The sequence below is a fragment of the Dasypus novemcinctus genome, chromosome 11 (assembly GCF_030445035.2).
Source record: "Dasypus novemcinctus isolate mDasNov1 chromosome 11, mDasNov1.1.hap2, whole genome shotgun sequence".
In the NCBI taxonomy this organism is placed as follows: domain Eukaryota; kingdom Metazoa; phylum Chordata; class Mammalia; order Cingulata; family Dasypodidae; genus Dasypus; species Dasypus novemcinctus.
In genome coordinates, this window is record NC_080683.1 from 55,381,440 (window position 1) to 55,393,814 (window position 12,375).

General features: G+C 34.4%; 1 protein-coding gene across 2 annotated transcripts in view; it reads right to left on the reverse strand.

The window, feature by feature from the left end:
* Positions 1-2,665: 2,665 nt before the first annotated feature.
* IBTK (inhibitor of Bruton tyrosine kinase) overlaps positions 2,666-12,375 on the reverse strand; it is an 87,253-nt gene continuing 77,543 nt past the window's right edge. For both annotated transcript variants that reach the window (XM_004462590.3, XM_004462589.3), the window contains exons 27-29: positions 5,758-5,829; positions 5,213-5,342; positions 2,666-4,444 (exon numbers count right to left, since the gene is read on the reverse strand). In XM_004462590.3, the coding sequence (XP_004462647.1) occupies positions 4,313-4,444; positions 5,213-5,342; positions 5,758-5,829 (334 nt within the window). In that variant the 3' untranslated portion in view covers positions 2,666-4,312. The remainder of the gene's footprint in view (positions 4,445-5,212; positions 5,343-5,757; positions 5,830-12,375) is intronic.

Below are 12,375 nucleotides of genomic sequence, written 5' to 3' on the forward strand. Positions count from 1 at the left end.
TATTGGTTATTTTTTCCTTTCAGCATTTTAAATGTCATCCCACTGCCTTCTTGCCTCCATGCTTTCCAATGAGAAACCAACACTTAATCTTATTGCGGCTCCTTTGTATGTGACACCTTGTTTCTCTCTTGTTGCTTTCAGAATTCTCTGTATCTATGGCAATTGACAGTTTGATAATAATATGTTGCAGTGTGGGTCTTTGGGATTTCCCTGTTTGGAGTCCCTTGAGTTTCTTGGATGAGTATATTCATGTCTTTCATTAAGTTTGGGAAGCTTTCAGCTATTATTTCCTTATTCTATCTGCTCCTTTCTATCTTTTCCTTCTGGAACTCTCACAATATATATATATTGGCACACTTAATGATGCCCGAACAAGGTCCTTGGGCTCTGTTTACTTTTCTTCATTCTTTCTTCTTTCTGCTTCTCAGACTGGATAAGTTCAAATATCTTATCTTTAAGTTCATGGGATCTTTCCTGGACAACTCCAATCTGCTTTTGAACCCCTTTAAGGAATCCTTGTGTTCACTTATCATTTTCCTAATTTCTTTTAGTCCTTTGTTCATGTTTCCATTAGTTTTTTGAGCTTATTTCAGACCTTTTTTTAATTTTTTTAAAGTCTTTGTCTGGTGTCAGGTCTGGTCCTCCTCACTGATGGTTTCCAATACTTCAATCTTCTCCTTTGCCTGGGCTATCACTTCCATTTTTTTTTTTTTTTAATAACCTTTTGTTGCCTTGACATTTTGATATTTTAATGTTATCACTGGAATTTAGACTCTGGGGTGTTTGTTTCTTAGTTTATATCCAGTTAGTGTTATGACAGAGCATTCCTTGAATAACAGGAGCTAACAAAGAAAAAAACAAAAACACCAACATTTCACCTGTGGAAGTGCTCTCCCTCAAGGCTTATCTGTACAATTAGTATAGAGAATAGGTTGAGGCCAAGGTGTAGAGGCCCTCCTGATCCCTTCTGCACCATGTTTTGTTTTGGGCATGTGCCTATGGCATCTAGGAATTCCCCTATTTACACAAGATACAAATGTCCCCTTTTTCCTAAGAAAGTTTCTATGTGGTCCTGAGCACTGTACTGTATGTCCTACATTCAGCAATTCCTTGCCCCTGACAGCATAACTTGACTACTCTCCACAGCATTCCTTAGGAAAGCTCTGTAAGTTGCCTTCCACACACTGGGCAAGTCCTGGCACAGCAAGCCTGACAAGTATATTGATTCAGTTGTTCAGGCTACCAACAGGTAATGGGGTGATGGAGGTAATGGGGTGATGGAGACCTGAAGCTTATAACTCTGCCATCTTGACTGGGGTTCTGATGTTTGTTTTTTAATTTGAATTAAATTTTAAGAATTTCACTTTAAATACATTTAAATACATTACTGTAGTTTCTTCTGAGAACATCTTATACTGCCACTTCTGAAAGCTTCTGGGTTATATTTATTTTTAGGAGGTTCTCTTTTGTATTTTCTTAATCTTTGCTAAATTGCTATAAAGAATCAATAATTTCAAAGAGGCACTCTCATGTAATTTAGAGAAACCAGATTGGAAAACAGACTTCATTCTCAGTCATTTTCTCTAGCTTTTGATTTCTTCAATTTAGAAAATGAAGAGATTATATATAAGGTTACTCTATAAGTTTTCTTCAAATCTAAAATTATACAAAACAGCTTCCAACCTCCTTACCATGAACAAACACACATACCTTCAAAAGACTTACAAACAACACTGATATTAACTAGCCATACTTTTCTGAACATACTGTATTTGTTATTCCTAAAGATTATCTTAAATTTATTTTAAAAGCCATCTCTTCAGAACTTTGTTTCTGAATCCTAATATTTTGTCAACAAATTTGACTTTATCTCAGTCTGACTGTTTTGGTCAATTTTAAAAACCTTTCCATTCCACTGATCATCTAAATTGGCCATTTATGAATTTTCTTCAATTCTCTTATGTCTTTGAGATTAGAGATGGGATTAGAGATGAATGAATGATAATAGGCAGAAAAATATTACTGTTAGGAAAAAAGTTAAACACCATTTTCCTGGACTTTTGGGTGGCAATGTATTAGGTTGCTATCTTCATGAAATCATTCATGAAGACGCATAGTTTACAGCAATGCTTTTCTTTCATTTTATTAGCAAAGAATTCCTTTTTTCCTAAATGAAATTTTAAATTAAACTTCACTATAAAAACAGATCATAAAGTGTAACTGTCCTAGTTGCTGTCTGTAAAGGATTAAAGTCCCACAAGACTCGACTGGTCCTTCACATCCCATTCTTCAAAGAACCCTTGAGGTGCTTCCCAGGCACCATGGAGCAAAGCAGGAAAATCATTACTATAAAGCATCTTTAAATATTAAAAATGCCAATATGCTTGGAAGAGCAGCTTTAAATGAAATAAATCAATTACATAAGAGAACCTCTTACCTGCAACATCAATAAAACAGATAAAATTCATTTCTTCTTAATTTACTCAGACACACCTAATATAAAACTTTCACAAATGCATATTTAGAAAATTGCCCTTTTGAAGCAATCTAGGAATGGATACAGCAGCAACTTAAAACATATACTGACTATCACTATAGTATATCAGGATTATTATTATTTCCTCTTAAAATAGATGTCAATATAGTATAGTATATCAAACACACATTAGCAGTGACATGAAGACTTTTTATTGTAAATTTGCTTACATGTTTGTTATTTTTAGGTAGAGCTAAACCTGAAACACTGAGTTAGTCGCTGCCATATTTCCATCAACTAAATTACATTAGTGAATTGCCTATCTGTACCCCTCGGTTTATCTTTCAGAATCTGGAACATTAACCTTCCCAATCTGTCCACATGCTGGAGTACAGATTTTTAAATTTATTTTATTTTAAACACCCAAAAACAAATAGCAAACTGTAACGATAATAATTTTTGTAAGTCTATTCAACTATCCCAGGTTCAGAAAATTTCTGATATTTGAAATTTTAACTATAAACCAACTCTCTTCCAAACTATTCATGCATAATTAAGCATTTATTTTAGAGAATTTTAATACTTTGAGAAATTGATTTTCTCACAAATGGCTTTAAAAAGGTCCTTCTTTCCCCCAGAAAACTTACAAATCTTATAAAGACGAGGTTCTTAACCAGGGGTTCACAGACCCACTGGGTCTGTGAGCTTGAACTGAAAATTCAAAGAAAACATTATGAAGACATGTTGGTGTGGGTGATACATTTATTTACTAATACACAGTATAGTGTGGACTTATGTATGATTTTTATTTTGATGTAGCATGTTCTGAGTGCAGTGGATAACTGCCTGCAAAAAGGCTGGTAAGGATAGTGGAGATGGTTTTATGACACTGGGAAAACTCAAATTTCTAAATGTTTGCTGAAAATGACCATTTGAACAGATGTTGAAGCTGTGTTAACTTATCAGGTATTGAAATTATGGGAAAGTTGTAAAATGTAGTTTGAATAATCCTAAAATTTAATTTAAAGACATACCTATATTAAGTGTCATAAAATTATCTCCCGCTACATTGAGAAGGGGTCTGTGGTTTTCACCTGACTGGCAAAGGTGTCCATGGATAAAAAAGGTTAAGAACCTCTGTTATAAAGAAACTATGTCCTTTGCCTAAGCTGTCCAGAATAAAATATTCATATTTTTTTTCCATTATAGTTGACAGCTTAATGCAAAAATGAGAATGTCCTGTTCAAACTGCCTATAATATAGCAATTGAGCAGTTCAAGGTTTAAAGACCCCTAGAACATACATAGCCTGATTTAAAAAAAAAAAAAAGCCAGAAGAATGGAGACATAATAGCTATTGTAAGAAACACAAAATTCTGGCCATTAATAAAGCAGAAGTAATAAATGATGCTTCTACTTTAAGCTCAATGTCATATTAAAAAAGAAGAGTGACAAAAATATTTGGCAAAATCTTCTAAATAATTTACCCCAAATTCTCAAATGGAAAAGTTATTTTTAATGCATTAGTCTTAAATTTTACACTTCACTCATATTTTCCTTTATAAGATTCTTCTTCGTAAGAAGAAATACTTCTATTTAAACTTACCCTAATAAATTATTTCCTTGCACACATTTTTACAAAAGAAGAATCACAATTTTGAGGAATTTCTCTTTTATCATATAAACATTATATGCTAAACCTGCAGGAAAGAAATTAGATCCTTTCTTATTCTACATAGAATGATCTGTCACCAAATTTGTAAGAACTTTTTTCCACAGTTTTTTTTATATTATAACAATCATGGTTCTGAGAAATGCATCTCAACTCCATGGTGGCCTAGCATCCATGCTTATTCCACATAGGTACTGCCAGTGGTCCCTGCGGTGTCCTTTCAACAATGACAAACTCTTCAGGGTTGCCAAATGCCTCATAGAAGACCAATAAATCTTGGATAGCATGCTCCTCAATCTGAAAAGGAGAGAGGATAAAAAGACAACTTTATGGCAAGATTATTTTAACTTTCCAATTTCCTCCTCAACTACCACTTTACATGGACTGCACAGAGTAGAATTAAGTCAGGTATCCTGCTATCTCCTAGGCAAGAAGAAAGCTTGAGGTCTGAGCGACAATAATCAGACAACTCAACTTCTCTGGAATTTGAAACTTGAGTACAAGGGAAAAAATTGAAAATGATTATTGGAATCCATTCTTTCAATAGCTTCATTTTGTCATTTAACTTCTGTTATTGTACAACTCTTCTAACTCTTGTTCCAAGCTCTCCACAGCAAAATTGGGGCCTGTCCGTTCCTGAGCCTGGCTCTCTGTTCTTTCAGCTGAATCTGTGGAATCTTAATATCCATCAGATAAATTCCTTTTTCCCTTAAGTTAGCCAGGGTTGGTGTCTGTTGTTTATTACTATAAAACTCTTATTGATAAATAAGTCAAGTATAAAGCTAGATATTGTCAAGTTCTCTACTGGTCACTTATAAAACCAAAAGCCAAAAACATTACTAAAGCCAAAAGTATTAACTTTATCACAATTTACTGATTTTAATTACCCAGAATACCTTCTATTAATACTTAAACTACTAGATGCCTCCATTTAGTTTTACATGATATTTACATTTTGATAGATATATGCAACCATGCAAAGCAAACAAAATTTTCTTAAGGCCAAAGGATGAAAAGTAGGGTAGTTTCCCTAAATTAAACCCTTATAATAGGGAGGTTCTTTACCTGAATCAGAGCCAAGGGTTTTTCTCGACTTCTGATAAGAGCTGCTTCTTGCTGTAGTTCTTCTTCTACAATAGATGCAAAAGTGACTGGTGCTACCACTGAAGGGGCAGTCAATGAAGATAGCCAAGGACTGAAAGAATAACAATAATAATGAGCTTTCATTCATCTTCCCACATTTTTGCACACAAAACTTTCCCCTCTGAAATACTATTAATAATGTTACATATTTCTTTTCTAGTGACTAGCAATACAAGGGGATCTGGAAGCTTTTGCTGAGATTACAGGATAATGAAGTAGGAGACAGAAAAAAGGAGAACTAATATTTTATTTCAATCACTACTGTAAACTCTGGAAAATATGAAAAAAGTGGGGATATGGCAGAAGCAATATAACTAACTAGAAAGGTATCTCATTCCATGAAGCAGAAAGTATTCTGTTAATACATTCTATTCAATACCATACCATTCCCAGTGTCTTAAAATTCTCTTTCAATGCTAAACAACAGCTTAGCCTTAGAGGTCCTAAAGCTAATTAAATAACCTTACTTAGGACTATCTGGAAGTGGTAAATCTGAAATGTGGTTGCCTTCTGGTCCTGGGATACCATGGGTAGAGCATCTGTAAAACAAATGAAAAATTTGGAGATTAAAAGCATCTAGTAACATCAGTAGTAATAAAACCATTTATTAACAGAGATATGGAGGAGGAATTACAAGCCCGATTCATGGAACAAATCAATAAAATGTACAGTCTCGGTGACCTTTAAAATAAGTAAACAAAATAATCTATGACTATAAAATCTTGTATGTAAACCACCAGAGAGATCTTAAAAGAAACAATCTATATTTTTCTAATAATATTCATATACTCGTTTTAGTGATCAAACATACATTAGGAAAAATAGACGACTTTGTGAAAAATGTTTCACATTAATAATAGCTTATGAATAAAAGTGACAAGAGAGTTTAAAATTATATAGAAACTATATAATGAGAATATACTAAGACTTTGATAAACTAAGGATTACCGATAAGAGAGATACAAGACATAATCTCTACCCTTCTAAGAACTCACAAGCAAAGAGAAAAAAAACATATAAAACATAAAATGATTTAAGACAATATTTAACAACTGAGTACTACTAACCATAAGGACTACAAAATTCAAAGAGTTTGTCATTTGACAGGGCCTCAAGGAGAAAAAGATAATGAAATGCTGTAGCATGAGGAGAGCAGGAGGCATTCTAATAAGAGGGAAAAAAATCCAGAACCCTCTCATCAGAGAACTCTAGTAGGAGGTATTAAAAAATATTCAAACGTGGAGCTAGTGGAGCTCAGTGGTTGAATGCCTGCTTTGCATATACAAAGTCCCAGGTTCAAGCCCTGGTAACCCTTTAAAACAAACAATAACAACAAAATACTGAAACACTGTTAAAACCATGGAAGAGTACTATAATTGTTATCTATATTAATATGTACAAAGTACCATGCTTTCACAGAAAGATAACTTAATATGGAGGAAGGCTGATAGCTTGTCTTAGAGTAGGTATACATGAATGAGAGATGCTAAAGGAAAGGTAGGCTGTACTTTTCAATAAAGATGAAATGACCAAATTGAGGTTAATGATGGAATTAAAAGGAAAACAAGGCTAAAAAGAAACAGCAGGGCTAGAGTATAAAATGAAGGCTAAAATGTTTAGACCTAATGTGTAGGGAAATAAATTTATTGAAAGTCTAAGTTCTTTCATATATATCATCTCATTTAATCCTTGCAATACTCTTGCGAAGAAAGCTTATATTAATTCCATTATATAGATTAGGAAACTAAGACTCTAGAAATAATATATAATTTGCCCAGTTTACAAATTAATAAGTGGCAAAGACAGAACTCAAAATCCAAATCTTTTTCACTCAAAATAGTGTATTTTCCATTTCCACACAATTGCCTTTATTATTTTTCTCTTTATGTTTGAATATATTCCACTTCAAATGTCTTCTCATTCTTTAAGAAATGGCTCCAAAATCATCTCTCTGCTGTTAGCACTTCAACCAGATCTCTATTACAGAGCTTCACCCTGCATTATTATTGTTTACACATTATTCTTAACTACTAGACTAGTCTCTCAAGGTATAGGACAATGTCTCATTCATCTTTGTATCTCCAATGTCCAGCAAAATATGTGGAACATAGTAGTTTATGAATAAATTAATTAGAGAACAAATGATTGAAGCAGAAAGCTGAAGGGTTTTCAGTATGGGTAAAATAGTTTTGTTGTTTTTTTTAAGTTCCTTATTCCTCTGAATTACTGATAATTTGTTGCTTTGAGATGTAGGTACTGGCATACAAAAATCAAGTGAGAATAAGTACAGTTATAGGGTGTTTAGTTTTAATGAAGTTCTATGCCTTGAAACCTGCTAGACCTATGACATTGAAAATAAGCAATGTCCCCAGGATGAAGTTATAAGGCCAGGAGAAAAATGAATAGAACTAGAAATCTGTTAAGGATAAACCTGGTATTATGAGATGATGAGAATCTAGACTATGATAACTGAAAAATAAGTGGAAAAAAATTCTACATTCTACCTTACACAGAGACTAAATGCAAATCCTCTCAGTTAAGTTCCTTGAAAGGTATTAACGTCAGCCAAAGGCTAGAGATTAGGTATAATATCTGTATTTTATAATTCTTTTAAATAAATTTTACATAAGCCTCATAATAAACCTGTATGATAAGTTTCACTATCTCATTTCATATATGATGAAACAGGTTCAGAAAGGGCTATAGAAAGTGTTAGAACTCACATCTGTTTCTTAAGAATATAATCCCCAGGATTTTGCCACTAATCATATTCCAATGGATAATCTCGTTAATTTAAAATTTTCCCAAACAAATAGGAATCTGTTGAAATTATAACTTAAGGTAAAATAAAACTGTTATAGAGCTATGATTAAACAGATATCATTTTTAAAAAGATGGCTAAAACGTACTCTAAAACATTTTGTTCAAAATGAGGACCTTAATATTGTCGAATTTAGATTTAAAGAGAACTAAATTAGATTTTGGTTACCTAGTTGGCTTTTCAATTTAAGAAACTGCACTAGGTTAATTACAAAGATTTTTATATTAGATTAGAGCAGATATAATCATATAATAATTTTGTTTCACAGGTAGTTTTTATTAATTACAAACACAAGATCACATTTTCTGTCCAGAAATTACATAAGGGGGTATTTAAGTGAAAGGAAATGGAAAGAAAACATACAAAAGTGAAAAGGACACATAATAATAAAATAAAAATTGCAGAAACCCCTCTCTTTTATATTTTAACATCTCAAAACAGTATTGTCATTGGATTTCCATAGCATTGGAAAAGTCATGTTTTCTATAATTAAAACAAGAATGTATAATTTTTGGAATTGCCTGAGATGAGCACCCCAACCCCTACAACCTCAATTTTCCAAAGGACAATAAGCATTCGTATCTTTTTGCTTTAACACCCACTGTATTTCCTCTGATTATACTGTGCTCCTTCTCCCTTATTTTTTTAATCCTATCTTCCATAAGTTCAAAAGACTGTGACAATGAAAGACATCAATAATTAAGTGATACAGTTTTTCTAATGTTATTCATATGGCCATAAATATAATGATCAAATATTTGGGACTGAATATAAAGTTTATGAACTAATACAGCTCAAGCCCTTCTTTCTAAATGAAATCTTTCCTGATAACTCTCATTCACTGTCATTTTTCCTTCTCTACACCACTCATCTGAAACTTCATCATAATTGCTTAGTGACTTCTGTAATTACACTATATTGTACTGTAATTTCATTCTTCTTCTGTCATTTAACTTCATGTGTACATATATAGACTTATTAATTACATTTCAAACACATTAAAGCTGGGCCTGTGTATTATACTTTTATATTCTTTCAAAGGCCAGTAAAATGTGTATAAATTAGAAGCTACATAATTTGGCGACTTAATATGCTTTTTTACTTTGTTATGTTTCATGATTTCTTTTTTAAAAGCAAACATGTATTTTCTGTGATGAAATAAAAAACTGAAACATATGCTTTCTTTCTCAGAATCATTATCAGTGATAACACACAGCTATATAAAACACTAACTCTCACAACCAAATACCTAAGCTATGGATAAATATTGTGACCCACTCTTTTATTCAGACTTCCAAAGTATAATAGGAAAAAGTGATTTTTCACAATTAAGAGCCTTGATGTTACAGCACACTCTAGTGATTAACTATGAAACCAGAGAGCCTTAATATTTTAAATGTCCAAATGACAGATAAAGACACTTATTCAAAAGAAATAAGAAAATTTCAAGATATATTGTTAGTATTCAAAACTTAAATTTATACATCCAAGGCATTCACTATAACTTAGTACATTAGAAACAATGTGATCACTTCTGGGAAGATGGCAGACTAGAAAGACAAGGGACTTTCTTCACCCCCAGAAAAATAGCTAGAGGACAGGCAAAAACAATCTGGAAAAAAATATTCTAGATTTTAGGACAATAGAGGAAGGTTAGACACCACCCAGAAGACAGAGAGGCAAAGGAAAAGAATCCTTACCACAAAACTGTGAGTTAGAAGCTGCAGCTTTAGCTCCCAGTGACCTCCCACACACTACAGACATTTTTGAATTCTCAGGCCTCAGAGCTGTCAGTTACAAAGGGGGCCTCAAGAACACACCTCTCCAGGAAAGGGGAGCGAGAAGAACATAGCCTAAGGCTGACTCAGCTTTTGGCCCATAAATTTGGTCTGCTGTGTTCTAGGAGTCTTTCCAGGCGGGGTGAGGCTGTGCCACTGATACCTTGGGAGCCAGCACAGGACTAAAGAGATTCGACCCTCTCAATTGCCCACTCTACTGACCAGGACTGGTTCTTGAGCACGCAGAGGGAAGTGGAATTATTTTCTACCCAAGAAAAGGGCTGCCAGCAAAGGTTGGAGAACTGTCTCTGAGGAAGTTTGAATTATGAGGCTTTTAGCCTCCAGGCAGTGTCCTCTATCACATTGATCCAGCCCTGTTGCAACAAATACTCCAACTAGGCTTTGCACTGAGAAGGCTGCCAAAGAGCGCCATATGCTGGCAGACCAAGGAAGAGCAAGTGAGGAAATTATTGAGAGGCTTTTCCAGTCTTTACAGCTCCCCCCCCTCCTGCCCCACAGCTCCCCGCCCCATTCCCCCTTTCCCCATCCCCCCACCCAAGGCCCTTGGAAGTGGGTCTGTAACCCATTACTGGATCCAAGGCCCTCACTGAGCAACTGACTGTGACAATCCTAAAGACCCAGAACAAGTTGAACCAATAATCAAAGAACACCAGCAACTCATAGCCTCCCGCAATTAAATCCCTACGAAAGAGAAATTGACCATCTGCACAATCTCACCATCCTAATGAGATGTCTAGACATCAGCAAAAAATTACAAACATGCTAAGAAAATGGAAGACATAGCCCAAGAAAAGGAAAATATCAAAGCCTCAGAAGAGACACAGGATTGAGACAACTAATGAATGAGATGCATACAAATTTCCAACATCAAACTGATGAGAATTCAAAGACAAACTAAAGAGATAAAGGACAGCAAGACACTGATCAGCCAAAAAGAATTTGAAAATCTGAATAAATAACTAACAGAGCTCTTTGGAATGAAAGACATGATAGGTGAGATTAAAAACACATTAGAAGGAATGGATGTGGCCCAAGCAGTAAAGCACCCACCTCCCACAAGGGAGGTCCCAGGTTCAGTTCCCAGTGCCTCTAAAGATGACAAAAAATGATCAGATATTGAGCAAAAACAATGAAAAGACAATGAGAAAAACTGAACAGACAACAAGCAGACAACGAGCAAAATCAAACCAGCAGAGAGCAGATGACTCAAGCAGTTGAGCACCCACCTCCCACACGGGATGTTCTGAGTTTGGTTCCCTGAGACCCCTAAAGAAAAAAGAAACCCAAGCAGACAATGAGCAAAAACAACCTAGGTATCATGGGAGTTCCAGAAGGAGAAGAGAAGGGAAAAGACACAGACTTGAGGAAATGATGGTTAAAAATTTCCCAACTCTCATGAAAGAAATGAACTTACATGTCCAAGAAGCACAGCGTACCCCAGTCAGAATAAATGCGAACAGACCTACTCCAAGACACATACTAATCAGAATGTTAAATGTCAAAGACAAAGAGAAATTCCTGAAAGCAGCAAGGGAGAAACAAATCCTCACATACAAGAGATACCCAGTAAGACTGTAGATTTCTCATCAGATACTATGGAGGTGAGAAGACAGTGGTATGATACAATTAAAGATACTGAAAGAAAACAACTTCCATCTGAGAATTCTTTATCCAGTGAAACTGACCTTTAAATATGAAGATGAGTTTAAAATATTCACAAACAGAAACTGGAAGAGTTCATAAAAAAAGAATCCACCTATGCAGGAACATTAAAGGGAACCTTACACCTGAAAGAAAAAGACAGGAAAGAGAGGTTTGGGGAAGAGTATGGAAGACAAAAATAGCAGAAAGGATAACCAAAAGGGTAAAAAGACAAATGAAAATAAGCTATGACATAAGAAAACCAAAGAATAAAAAGGTGGAAATAATGCATTTACAATGATATCACTGAATATGAATGGATTATATTCCCCAATCAAAAAGATATAGGCTGACAAAACGGATTAAAAAAACCATGAGCCATCCACATGCTGCCTACACGAGACTCATATTAGACCTAGGGATACAAACTGGATCAAAGTGAAAGGTTAGAAAAAGATGCTCCACACAAAAAGTAACCAAAAAAAGAGCAGGGGCAGTTATATTAATATCAGACAAAATAGACTTTAAATGCAAAAAAGTTATAGGAGATACAGAAGATCATTACATATTAATAAAAGGGACAATCCACTAGGAAGAAATACCAGTCATATATATCTATGCACCTAACCAGGCTGTCCTTAAATACATGAGGCAAACTCAAGCAATACTAAAGGAACAAACAGACATCTCTACAATAAAGGAGGAGACTTCAACACGCCATTCACATCATTAGATAGAACAACTAGACAGAAGAGCAACAAGGAAAAGTACAATATTGTAAGTGACCTAGATCTAACAGACATATACAGAATGTTGCACCCAAT